Source organism: Chiloscyllium plagiosum, chromosome 7, assembly GCF_004010195.1.
Source record: "Chiloscyllium plagiosum isolate BGI_BamShark_2017 chromosome 7, ASM401019v2, whole genome shotgun sequence".
In the NCBI taxonomy this organism is placed as follows: Eukaryota; Metazoa; Chordata; class Chondrichthyes; order Orectolobiformes; family Hemiscylliidae; genus Chiloscyllium; species Chiloscyllium plagiosum.
Window position 1 is genome coordinate 19,826,725 of NC_057716.1, and position 16,327 is coordinate 19,843,051.

The 16,327-nt window shown below is 40.3% G+C and overlaps 1 protein-coding gene across 1 annotated transcript in view; it reads right to left on the minus strand.

Moving 5' to 3' along the window:
- The window catches only part of nbeal1 (neurobeachin-like 1), a 229,200-nt gene that overhangs the window by 46,540 nt on the left and 166,333 nt on the right, over positions 1-16,327 (minus strand). Inside the window, exons 21-31 of the mRNA XM_043694473.1 lie at positions 16,122-16,255; positions 14,868-15,027; positions 12,847-12,949; positions 12,550-12,703; positions 10,618-10,776; positions 8,046-8,205; positions 6,836-6,924; positions 4,525-5,181; positions 3,806-3,981; positions 2,624-2,783; positions 677-805 (exon numbers count right to left, since the gene is read on the minus strand). Coding sequence (XP_043550408.1) covers positions 677-805; positions 2,624-2,783; positions 3,806-3,981; positions 4,525-5,181; positions 6,836-6,924; positions 8,046-8,205; positions 10,618-10,776; positions 12,550-12,703; positions 12,847-12,949; positions 14,868-15,027; positions 16,122-16,255 — 2,081 coding nt within the window. The remainder of the gene's footprint in view (positions 1-676; positions 806-2,623; positions 2,784-3,805; positions 3,982-4,524; positions 5,182-6,835; positions 6,925-8,045; positions 8,206-10,617; positions 10,777-12,549; positions 12,704-12,846; positions 12,950-14,867; positions 15,028-16,121; positions 16,256-16,327) is intronic.

Sequence of the window (16,327 nt, forward strand, 5' to 3'; positions counted from 1 at the left end):
CTTATTCTACATTTACCCCTGACTAATGCACTTAACCTACACATCCCTAAACACTATGGACAATTTAGCATGGCCAATCCACCTTGACCTGCACATTTTTGGATAGTGGGAGGAAACCGGAGAACCCACGCAGACACAGAGAGAATGTGCAAACTCCAGACAGACAGTCGCCTGAGGCTGGAATCGAACCTGGTTCCCTGGTGCTGTGAGGCAGCAGTGCTAACCACTGAGCCACCGTGCAGCCCATCATTTCCTGTATTGCAGGAAATGATGCAGCCCATTTGTTAGCAAGATTCCAAAAATTTCAATACGCAAAAGACCCAAATAATCAACTTTTTTTAAAGAGACTTGATGAAGGGACAATTATTATCCAGGGAAATGGAGAGAAATCCTTTGCTGCTCTTTGAAACAGTAAAATGGGAAATTGTTTGACACATCTCTGAGATGGTAGATGAGACCTTGATATGAAGTCTGTTCTGAAAGTTAGCTCCTCCAATAGTGCAGCACACTTTCAGTACTGCATTGGAGCATCAATCTTGATTTCACATTCAAGGTTGTGGAGCAGGCCTTAAACTCTCAAACTTCTGAATTCGAAGTGAAAACACAACCAACTGACTGACCACTTACCAATTGAACTAAATATCTTGGATGGACATAAGTCGTTGCTGCTTCCTACCTGAATGTTATCCTGTGCAATAAATCCAAGGAGAAGACGCACTCCGAGTTGTGAGAGTTGCATCCATTCTGATCCAGATGAGTACCAGACCATTAGGCTGTCCATTAAGGTGACCATTTCCTCCAATACCTGCACAACAACAATGGAAATCACTCTTAGAGTCACAGAGTTGTACAGCAAGAAAAAAGACCCTTTGGACCAACTCATCCATGTCGACCAGATATCCTAAACTGATCTAGTCCCATTTGCTAGCACCTGGCCTATATCCTTCTAATCCCTTCCTACTTATATACCCATCCAGATGCTTGTACTAGCCTCCACCACTTCCACTGACTGCTCTTTACATACCCACACCACCCTTTGTGTGAAAAGGTTGCCCCTTAGGTCCCTTTTATATCTTTTCCCTCTCACCCTCAACCGATGCCCTCTAGTTCTGGACTCACTCATCCCAGGGAAAAGACAGTGTCTATTTATCCTGTCTATGCCCTCATGATTTTATAAACCTCTATAAAATTCATCCCTCAGTGTCCAAAGCTCCACGGAAAACAACCCCAGCCTATTCAGCCTCTCCCTATAGCTCAAATCCTCCAACCCTGGGCAACATCCTGGTAAATCTTTTCCGAATTCTTTCAAGTTTCACAGCATTCTTCCTATAGCAGGGAGTCCAGAATTGCACACAATATTCATGAAGAAGAAAAGCTAATTAAATTTAGTTCAGCTGAAAGTAGACCAAAACGAATATTATACTCAACTTTCTGGATAATTGGGGTCCATTTAGTCCTTAGAATAGCAATACGCTGTGCTGTTCCAAGATAGTCACCATAAAGCACCTTACAACATTTTATTAGTAGGAAATCAAGTTTCTTTGCAATTCTGTGCTGCCCAATATTGGGACTCTTTTTCGATCAAGGTTCTGCCAAGTACCACAACTCTCCAACTGTACATCATCTCAACTCAGAAAACTGTTGCTTTGCTGATGGTTCTATTCCTTCATCATCAACCTCCTTCTGTTCACACACAATCTCAAATATGTTGTTATATTTTACAAGATAATCACTGAAACATTACCTACTGATCTTCTCCACGCTATTTAACATGGTATCTGTCAATGAGATTAGATAAAAACATTTTTCTTGCCTGACAATCAGTCAGCATTTCTTGTCTTATTATCTCCAGCCTCCACCTCTATCGACATCCTGGTGTTAAAATCACAAATATATGCAGCACCCCATGGTTATGACTGCATTCTGCTTTTCTGATGGACACTATTTTTAAACCTCAAAGTTCTTCCACGCTGATACAGATCTAATGAACTGGAGGTGCACTTTGAAAACACTCTGACAAATTCCAGGCCTTAATAATAGAAACTATGTGTCATGTCAGTAAACATTTCACTCTTTAATTTCTAGCCTGAATTACCATCTCTCGTTCAAGCTTCACCTTTAATTGAAACACTTACCACAATGACTGTCCCATCAGATCTTGCTTACATGCCCCAGCTCCAAATATTAAGCTCACATGTTTTTCCTCCTTGATATATTAAGATAGCATGCTGGAAGATCAAACTTCCTGCCTGGACCTTGCTATCCTGTTTATGCGTGACAGTCAGTAGTCAGCCTTTGACATCTTTCAGTTCTATTGACAGCTGTGACAAAACTATGCTGTCTCACCATGTGCAGGTGTACGTAGTGACATGGCACAGAGCTGCAAGCATGATCATAATGTCAACTGTGCAATTTCATCAAGGGAGAAAGAAAATGAATCAGGCAACTCCTGTTGCTCACAATCAATTGCAGAACAACACGAAGAGGTGCTTGGCAGTGGGCTGCAACATCTTTAACTAGATGGGCAATTCTGCCTCAATATACAGAAATCAAAAAGAAAGGCAGATGGCTCAAGTGTTGTGTTAGGAAAGGGGTAAACACTACAGCAGGTATAATTAAGTACCTTATCAGTCCACAACGCAGGATTCACCAACCCCTCAGCCTGGAGGAAGTCCTGAACAATATAAAGCAATCGCACTGCATTCTCAGTGTGAACCGGAAGGGCAGCTGCTGTTGCCTCTTTGTTGTCAGTCACAGCCCATTCCAATATCTTCTCAAGAAGTCTGAAAAAGACCAGTTTCGTTACGGGATAGTCTTGACTTTACCCTAGCTGTAAAGACCATGCCGTTTTATTGTTTTGCATTTTTGATTGTGGACTGAAATGGGAAAATAACTTTTAAAAATCAAGAATTTCTGAAGGATTACTGCAACTCTTGAAAACAAGTAACCAGATACTCATTGTAAATGCTGTTTACACAGCTGCTGCTAGTTCAAACAGTAGATGGTTTGCAGACCAGCTAGAACCAGAGCTGCGTACAAACAGATATTCAGCCACCAACAAGTAGCCAATTGGACTGATTGATTCGCAGGTAGCTAAACAAGTTGGGTGAAGGCTGAGGAAAGCCTTCAGATTTTCACCAGCTCAGGAGCTTTCTCTGCTCTTTGCATTAAAAGTGACTAAGCCTGAAGAGAACCAGTTTATTTTCCCTTAAGTTGCTGTAAGCGGTGACTTTTAATTGCTAAGTCAGAAACTTTTTTTAAAAGATCTTTTCTACTGCTGCTTGAACCTGCAGCATGCACAATTTCTAATTGTGAACCAGTCACCAAGTACCTCTTGCAAACCAGTGGAAGCTTCCAAGGAAAAAAGAACAAGAAGCAGCATTCCTATCAGCACAAGAATCATCTCAGCAGGTCCGTGAATGGGAAACATTGAACTGCCTTCCTAACCCTTCCATCTACCTATAATACCCTGCCTGCATATGTATTAATGCATATATTCTGTATGTTGATGGTTCATAAATACACATAGCTAGAGCATATTTACCTGAAATGAAGTGATTCTTGTTAACTATGGAAACCTGGCTTGTGCTTTCTGTCAACAAAGGTCTAGGCATAAGGTAAATTGGTAAATTCTGATATTTTCTTTAAAATCTGTGATGACTCCAGGAAGTTTGGGACTTGATTTTTGGTGCACTACACCATGAGGTCTAACATAGCTTCAGTCTCTTAGTTATGACAAATCAGAGATCCTCCAATGTGAAGGTTACCCACACCCCAAGCCACCCTCAATGCATGCAAACCGTACTTCAATTTGATTTCATCTGATGGAGAAAGCAGTTCATTTGCTGTCCCTAGCTTTGTCAGTGCTGAAAAGACTTGGCCTCGTTCGATCCAAGCAGCATCATCTGACCCATCCAGGCCACGCCACATAATACAGAGGAGGATGTCCATCAGAATTCGACTTAGCTCTTCCTCACTCTTCTGAAAGGGAAAGAAAGCCAGTTCCATAAGCAAATGCAGTTCACTAAAGTTAGATTCAAGTGATATAATGTTTGAGGCCACACAACAAGTCTTTACCATATTGATTATGGATTGCTGCTATAGTGCGAGAATATAGCAATATGAACAGGAGCTCTACTATGTTTGACTTAACAATTTTACAAGCAGAAGCTAATAGGAATGAAAACACCAATTACACAAATTTTCTTGATATTATTAAATGGGATTACAGGGCACACTTGTGAGCTGCTGCCATTGGGTCAGATGCCCCTCAGAATTAATATTTGGTGGTTCAGCAGTGATGACATTCCTTATCTGGTACATCTTCCCACTGGGAGGAGCACTTCAATTGAAGATCAATTGAAACAAATATTGAGTTTCTTAATCAGAGACCAACAACCTGTAATACAACTACCACTAGTTATTTAGCAAGTTTGATTGCTCCCCCCACCCCCACCCCCGCCAATCCCTCAATATCAGCATTAATTATACCTGCTTTAAAACAAAAATCATTTAACAAATTACCTCTCCACTTCCAGAGACTTCATAGATTGATGTATCATCCATATAACTTGAATCATCTGTGCTGCTAGGTTCCTTATCAAACTGTGCACCAGGAAAGTGTTTGGGCATCTCAAGTGGAGATGGGGTGCTGGCTACGCTACCTGGTGTCTGACTTTCAATGTCACCCATTTCATAAGAGGCCATGCTCGACAAGTCCAATGTTAGGCTTCTCCCCTTTGGAGTCCAGTCCTCCAACTGAGCCTGATTTTCCACCAAATTTTCTGTGAGGACACTTTCATTTGAGGCTCTGTCACCTGAAAACATCTCAGAGGAGTGGCTTGAGTCAGTGAATCTTTCAACCAACCCATCAAAATTTCTGTTATCATAGAACTTGTTGAAGGGCACATTGTCGACTGTATCACCATCTGACAGCTTGTCGTCCTGAATATTTGATTCTTCGTTAGTGCTTCTTAACTGTTCTATGCTGGGTCTCAGCTCAAGCTGGGAATCAGCTTGTTTACCAAAATCCAAACTGTTGTTGTTCAAACTGTCCACGCCAGCACTCTCCTTGCTCTCAGCATTTTCCTTCAGAAATAACCGCACGAATGTTTCTTGCCAACTGGTCTGCTTTGCTATCTGCTGGGCTGCATCCTGTTGGGACTGCAAGTGCTGATAAAGCTAAAACAATTCAAGGAGAAAGGAAGATCGCTTAAATGTCACCAACAAAATAACTGATATTTTTGCTTTCTACTGGTCTTTTAAAATTGCTGTTATTTTTCGTATTGCTCACTAATCAATGTCTGTATGGCAAAGTAATCAATTTGTACCAAAACAGAAACAACAGTACAAGATCTTTTGTGATCTTAACACTCAGTTGTAGCTGATACTTAACCTGTCAGATCCAAGAGTGACAATGGACTGGCGAATCTCACCATCTGCTCAGGGCACAACTCCAACATCCAAGGTTGCACGATAATCAACAGCATAGCCTTGGTCTCAGGATCAGGTTAAAAATGTTTGTTCCTTACTATCCATTAACTTTATCAGCCTTACAATAAAGGTGAGAACCTATTTACTCTTGTTGGCTGAGAGGTGGCCACATGACACATATGCAAACAAGAAGAAAGAGATGGCCACTCAGCTCTTTGAGCCTGCTCTTCCAATCAGTAAGATCACGGCTGATCTGATTTTGACCTCAACTCTAAATTTCGGCATATACCCAAGAATCTTTCATCCCCTCGGTCACTGGGAATCTATCAGCCTCTGCCTTAAAAATACTTAAGATTCCGTATTGGTTCTCCTTTGAGGAAGGGAATTCCAAAGACTCTCAACACTCAGGGGAAAAAAAATTATTCCTCATCTCTGTTTTAAATGGCACCCCACCCTTAAATAAGGTACAGCTGAAGTAGGGCTAAGAAGTATCCCATTGCCCCAGTGTGCAATGTGCTCAGAACAGGACTTTGTAGTTTGTTCTGCAGGATTAACTAATAATTTTACAGTCAACAATCTCTGCAATATCTGGTTAGCCATCAAAGGATCCTCTTTAAAGCGAGAACTGGACAGTATAACATTCATCTTTTTCATCAGACACTGCACTTGCTTTCATTTAAATAAATTCACACACGGTACCCACAATGTTCACACACTGCCAAAGCTTCATGCAGCAACTGAACAAAAATGTTTATCTTTCCTCTCTCGCCATTCTTTTCCTGAGGTCACAGCAACCATCACTGGAAATGATGCTCCAAAAGCAGCAACAGAAATAGCATTTCAGTCCAAGGTTCACAAAGGATTTGATCATGGACATGACGTTCTCCCTTTCCATATTTATGGGAAGATTGCCCACATTTTCTCTTAGGCCTTTGCATATAAAAGATTAGGAGGCATATATTTTTCATCTCTCTCTCTCTCTCTTTCCTTCATAGTCATTGAACAAAGATGCAAGTCTATACAATTTTCTTTCTTCAGCTCCACTAAGGAGTCTGCATGATCCCAATTCTAATTCATTTTGCTTTTTACATCTGGTTTACTCTGGATCCTCCAACAAACATACACTGATCAAGTCATTTACCTGGCTTCTCATTACCTAGCCAAAAAACATCAACTCAATTGTCATAGCACAAAGTTGGTGATATCATGTAAGCCACAAACTTAGAGTATACATAATTCAGGAACAAGGAATATAATAGTCATAGATTTGGTTTCAGCATTAAAAGGTTGACTGATAAAAAAATGAACATATTCTTGTCACTTTCTTTGATTTTCTATGATTCCAGAATTTTCTTGCATGAACCTCAAAGAAAGTGTGAATCATTAAAAGGAGAAGACTGACCTTTCGGCAAACAGCAAGCCTCACGTTGACTCCTGCTTTATGCACTAGGTGAACCACAGCCATTACATCTTTATAATTCACCACAGAGTCTGAAAAAAAAAGTTATTCATTGCATTTAATTCTGCATAACCACAGAATTAAGAACTGTCACAGTACAGAAGGAGATCATTCATCCCATCACCTGGAGCCATTCTCCTCTCTTCTCCCTATAGCCTTAAACAGTCTTCCTTTTCAGATAATATGCCAATTCCCTCTTTATTATTTGAATCCGCCTCTGCCAAATGAGGAAATTCACAGATAAGTGAATTCACAATTCGATTTCAGAAGTAGACAGCCTTGTCAGAAGCAAGGTAACAAATGTAAAAATACCACATGGATGATTGGACTTTATCTCACTCCCCTTGTAACAGCTGCTTCATAATGTCCATCTTCCTAGTCAGGACTGGCAAGCAACCAAAAATGAAGAAAAAATGGTCTGCAAGTCTGATCAAGTTCATACAAATGCTCTCGACCATGAACACTGTAGAAGAACACAGATTCAATATCCACGAACAGGACATTCCTTATATATGTTCTCAGTAGTTAGCTCAAGTACAGCAGTGACAGGGAGGTTGCGGATATGTGCTCTCAACTGGTTGAAGAATGATGCCAACCATGTGGGAAAACTGTTAACATATCTACTTTCTGTTGCAATCTATAATCTATGCACCTCTCCTGCATACACCACCGACAGGACTAGAGAGCAGTGTATTTCACCATAATCTCTTTACAAGTGAACACAATGCCCTTCAAAACATGTTTTGAGAAAAAGAAAATCATAATTTAGCTACTTTTCCCACTTTATGGATAACTAACATGTTTGCATTATTGTGTCACGTTGCCTCAAGCAGCAATTCTATATTGGATATTTGAATCAGTCAACGATGAATTGTTTGAGTCCAGCACCTCAATCCAAACGTACCTCCAGGAAGTCACAACGTTAAGTTTCTTGTGCCCCAAAGGGAGTCTTGTGATGCAACGGTAATGTCCCTATCTCTGAGCTAGGAGGCACACAATCAGTGGTATGCAATAACATCTATGAACAGGATAATTTTTTAAAAAATTACCAACAAGGCATAGGCCCTCAATCAATGAGACAAAACACATTGGCAGTCAATTATCTCATTAATATAGTTCAAGTCTTCACTGTTGCAACAAACTCTCAATTTACCTGCTTGTAGGATTTGATGCAAGAGGTTTTTGACCAGGGACACAGTAATCAGGGAATCATTCAGCAGCATGATGAGTCCTGAATAACCCACATCCCTCAGCTTGATGCGCTGCTTGTTCCGTTCATAAACCTTATCGCACTTTAACATCCTCTCAAATATCTATCAAGGAGCAGAATTTAGACATGTTAATACTATATTTAGGTCTGAAAAGTGCAAACTGTTTGTTTGAAACTTTATAATATGAAGACAGAAATTGGATATATTTCCACAGGCCTGGGCAGTCAATGATGACCATACCATGAGTGTGGCAGACTTTGTGTGGGTGTCCAGACAGTAGGCGTTAGCAGGCTGTTTAAATGCAGAAGGAAGGACATAATTTGATTCAATCCTCAAGGCGCTAAGCGTGTAATTCTTCCAGCACTGTCTGGTGTAAATGGCTACTAACAGAAACAGAACGGCTGTGGGGCAAAGACAGGGAGGTTCCGATAGGGGAAAGAGAAGGAACCTAGTTTTTCTGGTTCTTGATTCCTGAACAACAGGGTATAATCTTAAAATTAGTGCTCGGTTGATCAAGCTGACGCCAGGAGGCACTTTTTCACACAAAACACGGTGGAAATCTCTCCCACAAAAAGCTGCTGAGGGTCAGGATCAATTTGAAACTGTCATGGGCAGACTTTTTTTAAGTTAAGAGTACTCACGGTTACAGAACTAATGCAGATAAAACGGGGTTAATGTACAAATCGGCCATGACCAAACAGAATGGCTCAACCGTCTTGACGGGAGGATAGACTCCTAAGTTCTTAACATCAATTACAGTACACTAATGGATAACATGATTTAAAGAAATAAACACAATTTCTTTTCTTGTTAAAACTGCTTTCACCACTAAAATCAGATGTCTTGCTGTTTAGTGTGCCATGGAATGTGACAACAGAGGGCAGATAGTTACCTCAAAAATCAGATTGCTGACTCCTGAGGCAAATAAAGCATTGGAGATCTTGTATTTAGATCACAGATTTCTTGCTGTAATGCTCCTGTTAGTGAAATCACAGCTGATCTGTATCGCAATTATGTCTATCCACCTTGGGTTCATTATCCTCTTCTACCATAGATTTGCAAACTCTATTAATCTCAAAACTAATATTGTTAACCGAGTTTGTTTGAATTGTCTTCTAACTTTGCTCCTGAATGCCCTGACTCTGATTTTAAGATCATATCCCTTGTTCTCGATTCCCCTTCAGCCTGCTGCCCATTAAAGCAGTGAAACAAGTTTCTCTGAAACTGTTCTGCCTATTAAAAATAATAAATATCAATTACCCAATTACCTTCCAGATTTCAGGAGTACAAGTCTTTCTCTATGTGCTTTCGGCTTAGAATTTAACCTGTGAACCCTGATAACACTGTGCTGAATTCCTCCTCCCAAGGCCGTTACATCTTTAGCTTTGGTGTGACAGCTACATCTGTACTCAGTACTTCAGACGTGGGCTAATTCAGGCACAGCACAGCTACGGAAAACCTTCGCTCCTTTATAATTTAGTGCTCTATACCATTAGCATTTAAAATTCTTTTCATATTGACTACGACACTTTACTGATTTCCTTCTCATCGAGCGTGTGGTGCAGGAATTCCTGATGAAGGGCTTTTGCCTGAAATGTCAATTCTCCTGCTACTCGGATGCTGCCTAACCTGCTATGCTTTTCCAGCACCACGCTCTCGACTCTAATCTTCAGCACCTGCAGTCCTCACTTTCGCCTGATTTTCTTCTTCACTTTGTTATCCACATTTGCAATCAGTTGAGATACAGATTAGTTGCAATTCCAGTGGGATACCACTTTTCACTTCTTTCCAAATCAGTTACATATCCATTACCTCAGCTCTGTTGTCTGCTAGCTATGCAAAGTCCTAACCAAGTAAATAATTTGCTTTCAATTCCATCAGGTTTAATTTTAAGTAACTTGCTTGGCTTCAACTAATTGGCTTTCAGCTACTCTTCTAGGTCACACAGCTCCTGAGACCGGAAACATATATCCTACTCCTGCTTCTTTTACCTCTAAGATTGGAAGCAACTGAGAGTGGTTATCAATGATTTAGAGGTGCCGATGTTGGACTGGGGTGGACTAAGTCAAAAATGACAAAACCCTGTTATAGTCCAACAGGTTTAGTTGGAAGCACTAGCTTTCAAAGTGCTACTTCTTCATCAGGCGGTTGTCCTGATGAAGAAGCAACACTTTGAAAGCTAGTGCTTCCAAATAAACCTGTTGGACTATAATCTTATGTTGTGCGATTTTTAACTGGCTTTATCAAGTCAGCCAAGTGTTCAAGACTGAGATCTTCCCAACTGAATGGGAACGAAGTGTTGTTGATCATTGAGACCTCAATTACCAAACCTAGTCACCGAATCTCAGTCAGTATAATTCTTCTTGCAAAACTTGTGTGAGATGTTTCACTTTAAAAATGCAGTCACTGAAACGCAAGTGTTTTCCAATGGTTTATCAAAAATTAAGGTCAACAAAACTTCTTTTGCATGAGGTGCATTGTCAAATATATTAGCTTATTAAGGGTGCAGAGTACCTTGAAAACGAGCTCACGCAATGTGTCAGAATACTTGCTCGTCAGCAGCAGTGCATACAGAATGTCAGCATGCCCTGGTTCAAACAGCAGCAGGTAGAGCTGGTCCCGAGCTGAACTAGTCTGAAGGAGATTCAGCAGAATCTCCAGGATTCCAGAGAGCTACAAATACACACATCCAAAATAAAAATCAGCAATCAGATCCAAATTCTGCCTGCAACAACATTCAGTGCTTATATTATTGTAGGAAGACATACAAATGATTTCAACATTTTTAGGTTTCTACTGCTTTTCATGACCAAATCTGGTCAGCGAATAACATTTCCACTGGGAATCTAGACTTTAATATTAACATGTATACAAATGCCATATTTTATCATTTTATACAAAATACTTTACTTCCCGTCAAAGAAGACTGCATTTATGTCACAAATTTCACAACCTCACGATGCTTGTTCCAAAGGGCTTTACAGCCAATAAAGTACTTATGAAATAACTTGTAATGTAGGAAAGATAGCAGTCAATTCCCACACAACAAGACTGCACAAGCAAAAAAAATGCTAACAGCTCATCCATATTGGATCATTTTTTTCCTGCTCGTTATCAGAATAACTTCATTTTTGTCCTCATTGGGACAGAAAGCACCTTGGCTAACCCCATCCAAAATGGGGTGCCACCAACAGTGGAGCATTCCCTCAAGGCCAAAGCTTCGCACAATGCAAACTCTGTCAGAATTACTTGCAGGTTTCCAAGAAATGGCATCACTTGTTCAAGGGCACTCAATGCCTGGTAGAGGAACCAATCATTGTGGACGTGTGTCGGAGTAGTGGGGGAATGTTAGAAATCATCCCATTTCTCTTGCTACCGACTCCCCTTGCCACATGTGCCATCACTCACGAGTGGCCTAGATCACTCAGGAATCCTGGATGTTGCTTGGGCACCCAAATAAATGCCTGGCTGGCACTTCATTCAGTAGGCATTCCCCAAAACACAAATCTCTCACCAGCTTTCCAGCCAGCAGGTAAGACCCATTACCTAGATTCAATACTGCTCCCTGGCTTTGCGGCAGAAGATAAACATTCAAATAGATTAGAGCATATGGATGACTAAACTATTCACTCCATGTCATCCGAGTCCCCTCAGGTTCATGGCTGTTGTTGATAGATCAAAAACCTGGAATTCCCAAGCTTTCATCACTATGGATACACTTACACCACATGGACTGCAGCAGTTCAAGGAAGCAGGTCAACATCATGTTTTCCAAGGGCAGTTAGGATTGGGTAATAAATATAGTCTTGGCAGATTTGCCCATGTCACATGAAAGAATACAAAACAAATAGTTATTGTGTAGCATTTGAATAAGCTGCCTGAAAGAGCAGATGCAATATTAACTTTCAAAATGGAATTGAATAAACTCTTAAACGAGTGAAAGGTGCAGCTCTTTGGGTATGGGACAAAGGGTGTAGGATTATTAGCTTTTTAAAAAAAAATTCACTTGCAGGATGTGGGCATCAGTTGGTGACCAGCATTATTGCTCATCCCCAGATGCCCTTGATGTGGTGACGACAACCTGCCCTCTTAAACTGCTGCAGTCCATGTGACGTTGGTACACCCACAACAATATTAGGAAAGAACTTTCAAGCTTTTGACCCAGCAATACTGAAGTAAAGTTCAAAGTCAGGACGGTGAGTGGTTTGGAGAAGAACTTACAGATGCTGGCGTTCCCATGCAGCCAGCTATTTCAATTAGTGGTATGGCCACAATGAGGGAAAAGGTGAGCTTGGTTGACGTTTTTCATCTTGTACTTGTCAGGACATTTTTGCAAGACAAAGAGCTTCGACAAAATGTGTCTTTTATCACCAATACCTAAGCTCAGTATCACCAAATGACTGTGAGGTAAAGGTCTTGTGGAACAAAACAAAATCCCTCTTTTACCTGCTGTTCATCACTGATAGCAGCAATGTATCCCATGACGCTCTGGACCTCTTCCTGTATCACCCCTTTGCTGATGAAGTACTTAATTAGCCCGTACAGAGAAGCACGGATAGTCTTCACGTCATCTGCGGACAAGTCACTGTCTTTATCTGAGCTGTTCAGAGAAGTGCCAAAGAATGGGAAGCAGTCAGGTATTTCCACATTGGATTGAGGGTATTGAGATGTTGCTTAGCGTCTATAAACCATATTCATTCTTCAAATAAAAAAGGTAGCAGAGAAGAGAGCAGAACACTCTACCTGTAACACATCCGGATCACATCAAGCAAAAATTGCACCCCATATTTCTTCCTAAATAGCTTCCGATTGTCTTTGATGATTGTGGATAAGTACTGAATATGGCCTGAAATAGAAAACTGGTTACCGTTTTATGATAGACCTCAATAAAAGACAGTTGCAAGAGAGTCAAAAAGATTAGGTTTAGGATTTGCCACAAAGGTCAAAATGAGCAACTTAGAAAGCCCCCCAAAATCCATATTTGCTTAACTCCTCTCATAATCATTTATTTATACAGCACAAAAACAGGCTTTACAGAATTTAGGTGTTAAAGCAAGCATTACAACGCCATAGTAGGATGACTGCTGCAAAGTTTGGCAAAAGGGATGCACCTTCATATTACTTTCACAACATATAAAAACAAGCTTTTACACTTCCAATTTTTATAAACTGAGCAAAAATTTTAAAGTAAGGGGGTAACATATGGATCAATTGTTAAGGTAGGTACAATGTTACTTCTCAGTTTTAAACAAACATGGTGGTGATTATTTTTGTGTCCATACAATGAGGGGCATCAACACGGTGGAATTAAATCTGATGCCACTCTGGGGGACCAAAGTGAGAATCAAATATTAATGGCAAAATGTTCAGAGGGAGATGAGAGAATTACTCTACACTGTTTGGGGCAGCATGGTGGCTCAGTGGTTAGCACTGCAGCCTCACAGTGCCAGGGACCGGAGTTCGATTCACACCTCGGGTGACTGTCTGTGTGGAGTTTGCACATTCTCCCCGTGTCTGCGTGGGTTTCCTCCCACGATCCAAAAAGATGTGCATGTCAGATGAATTGGCCATACTAAATTGCCAAGTCAAGGGTAAATATAGGGTAGGGGAATTGGTCTGGGTGGGTTACTCTTCAGAGGGTCGGTGTGAACTTGTTGGGCTGAAGGGTCTGTTTCCACACTGTAGGGAATCTAATCTAATCTAAACCATAAATGTCTAAGAATGCACTGCAAGAAAAGATAGTGGAAGCAGATTCAATGCTAACTTTTAAAAGCAAGCTGAATAAATATTTTTTAAAAAGGTGCAGAGCTCAGCGAAGAAAACAGGGATAGTTGGATAGCTCTTTCAGAGAATCATAAAATAAAGTATAATTGGTCAACTGGCCTCTTTTTATGCAATTTTATTAAGTATTATGTGACAAGCTGAGAATAAAGTTATTCCTAATAAAACTACCCCAACTTTAAACTTTGTCTTATGAGAAAAATGTCCAATGTGCACTTACCATTTTCTATACCATTCTATGAGTCAAACTACAGATAATTTAATACTGCAGGGACAGCTTAGAATAATTTCCTTTTGGATATTTGGGCAATGCTTAAAGGATTGCAAACGAAATCAGTCTATAATCCAACTCCACCCTAATTAAAATAATGTTTGGCAGCCAATGATATCCAAAATTTCATTGTATATTCTGTGCAAATGTAAATCCAGTATTAAAATTATACCCATATATTCATGCATATTTATTTTGATTAAACAGTTGAAAATTGTTAGTTTCCATCTGCAAGGTAACAGAACACTTTCCTGCATCAAGCAAGGAGTGGGAGAATTGTCAGTGATAGCTTTAGTGTAAGTTCCACTCCAGGGACTTGAGCACAAATTCCCAGCAAACATTCTGGTACACACCAGGAGTCACTGGGGGACGGAGATTTGCTCCATTGTAAAAGGTAACACCTTCTGGATGAAACTAGGCTCCACCTAATTTCTTGGTGGGCCATGGAAGATTCCACTGGAGAGTTTTTAAGAAAAGTAAGCAAGTTCTCCCCGATTAGTCTTTACCACACAACTAAAACCATGAAAAAAAGATTATCTGGACATAACGTCATTGTGAGAACTTGGGAGGCAGGAAATAGCTGCTGTATTTCCTACATCAGAGCATATCTCCAGGACAAAGGTGCGTGTGTGTGTGTGTGTATTAATCTATTTCTCTACATTGCATCTCAATTGAGTTACATCCGTTACAGTGGCTGAGAAAATGCACTTGCCAATTCGGAATGGGAAATCCCCACGGCTCCAGATTCGAAAGTCAAACAGCAGATGTTGATACATCTGATGCAGGAGCTGTGTATTCTTCTCTACGTTTGCTTGTTCAATCAGTAACTGCACAGCCACCAGCATGTTCACATCCGCTAAACTATTTGGCATCTGTCACACAAGACGTTTAAAATACATTACAGTTTGACCTCCTTCAAACAGATACCCAAGTGTAAACAGAAACCATTACAAGTCAGTGTGTTATACCAGATTCCTGAAGAAGGGCTTATGCCCGAAACGTCGATTCTCCTGTTCCTTGGATGCTGCCTGACCTGCTGCGCTTTTCCAGCAACACATTTTCAGCTCTGTTATACCAGATAACAAAGTACACACTGCGAAGGCTAACTTGGCTTGAAAGCTTGCTCCTTACAACAACAAGCAGGCTTGAGCACAAGCTGGTATTTTTCTCTTACTGAATTTTGCACATATGGTGTAGCGTGAGGCAGCCTAGTGGTAATTTCACTAGTCACTCAAAACCCAGGGCTAATACTCTGGGGACATGGCTTCACATCTTATCATGGTAGATGTTGAAATTTAAATTTTGAAAAGAAATCTGGCTAATGAAGACCATTTAACCACTGCTGATTGTTTTAAACAAACAAACAAATATCTGGTTCACTTTCGAAACATATCAGCCATCCTTACCTGGCTTGGCCTATGTGACTTCAGACCCACAGAAAACTAGTGGACTCTTAACAGCCCCTGGGTAGTTAGTGATGAGCAATAAAAGCTGGCCCAGCCAGCAATGCTCACATCCCACGTATGAGTAAAGTAAAATACCCAATTCTAACCCTTTCCCACCTCTTTTGACTTCTCTTACATCTCTAAACTGTCTACCTACCTAAAATGGATAAGCAGAAAAGTCATTTACATAATTACTGGGTAACCAAAAGTTGCCATCTTTAGTCCCCATTACAAATTCCTTTCCCTTATCATTCATTCACTCTTTCTGTGGCTACTACTTTCATAGAGTTCTTTATTTGTTGTCCAAAAATTATAATACAATCACAACTACTAATGGAGAATATTTGTTTTATCTTGTAGACTTTACCTAATAAATTCAATTTTAAAATTTGTTCATTTCATGACATACCTTTTAGATGCATTAACAGCTGTTTAAATACCTGTTACATTGATTTCTATTCGCATTGCACAAATTTTCTCTCAGTAATTACTTTAAGATGTACAGGATAGAGATTCCCTACCTTCTGCAGCAAGGCACCTAAAGTGGCAACTCCATGCGAGTGAAGCAGGTTCTCTTGATTGATTGGATGCCTTCTTATGAAGTGTTTTATTGTCAAGAGAAAAGTAGCTACAGGGTTCTTCTCTAGTCTGGCCTCTGTAAATCACACACAGACAATCACAGCCACAATATGTTAACACATACAGTTTATGAGAAATGAACAATTTC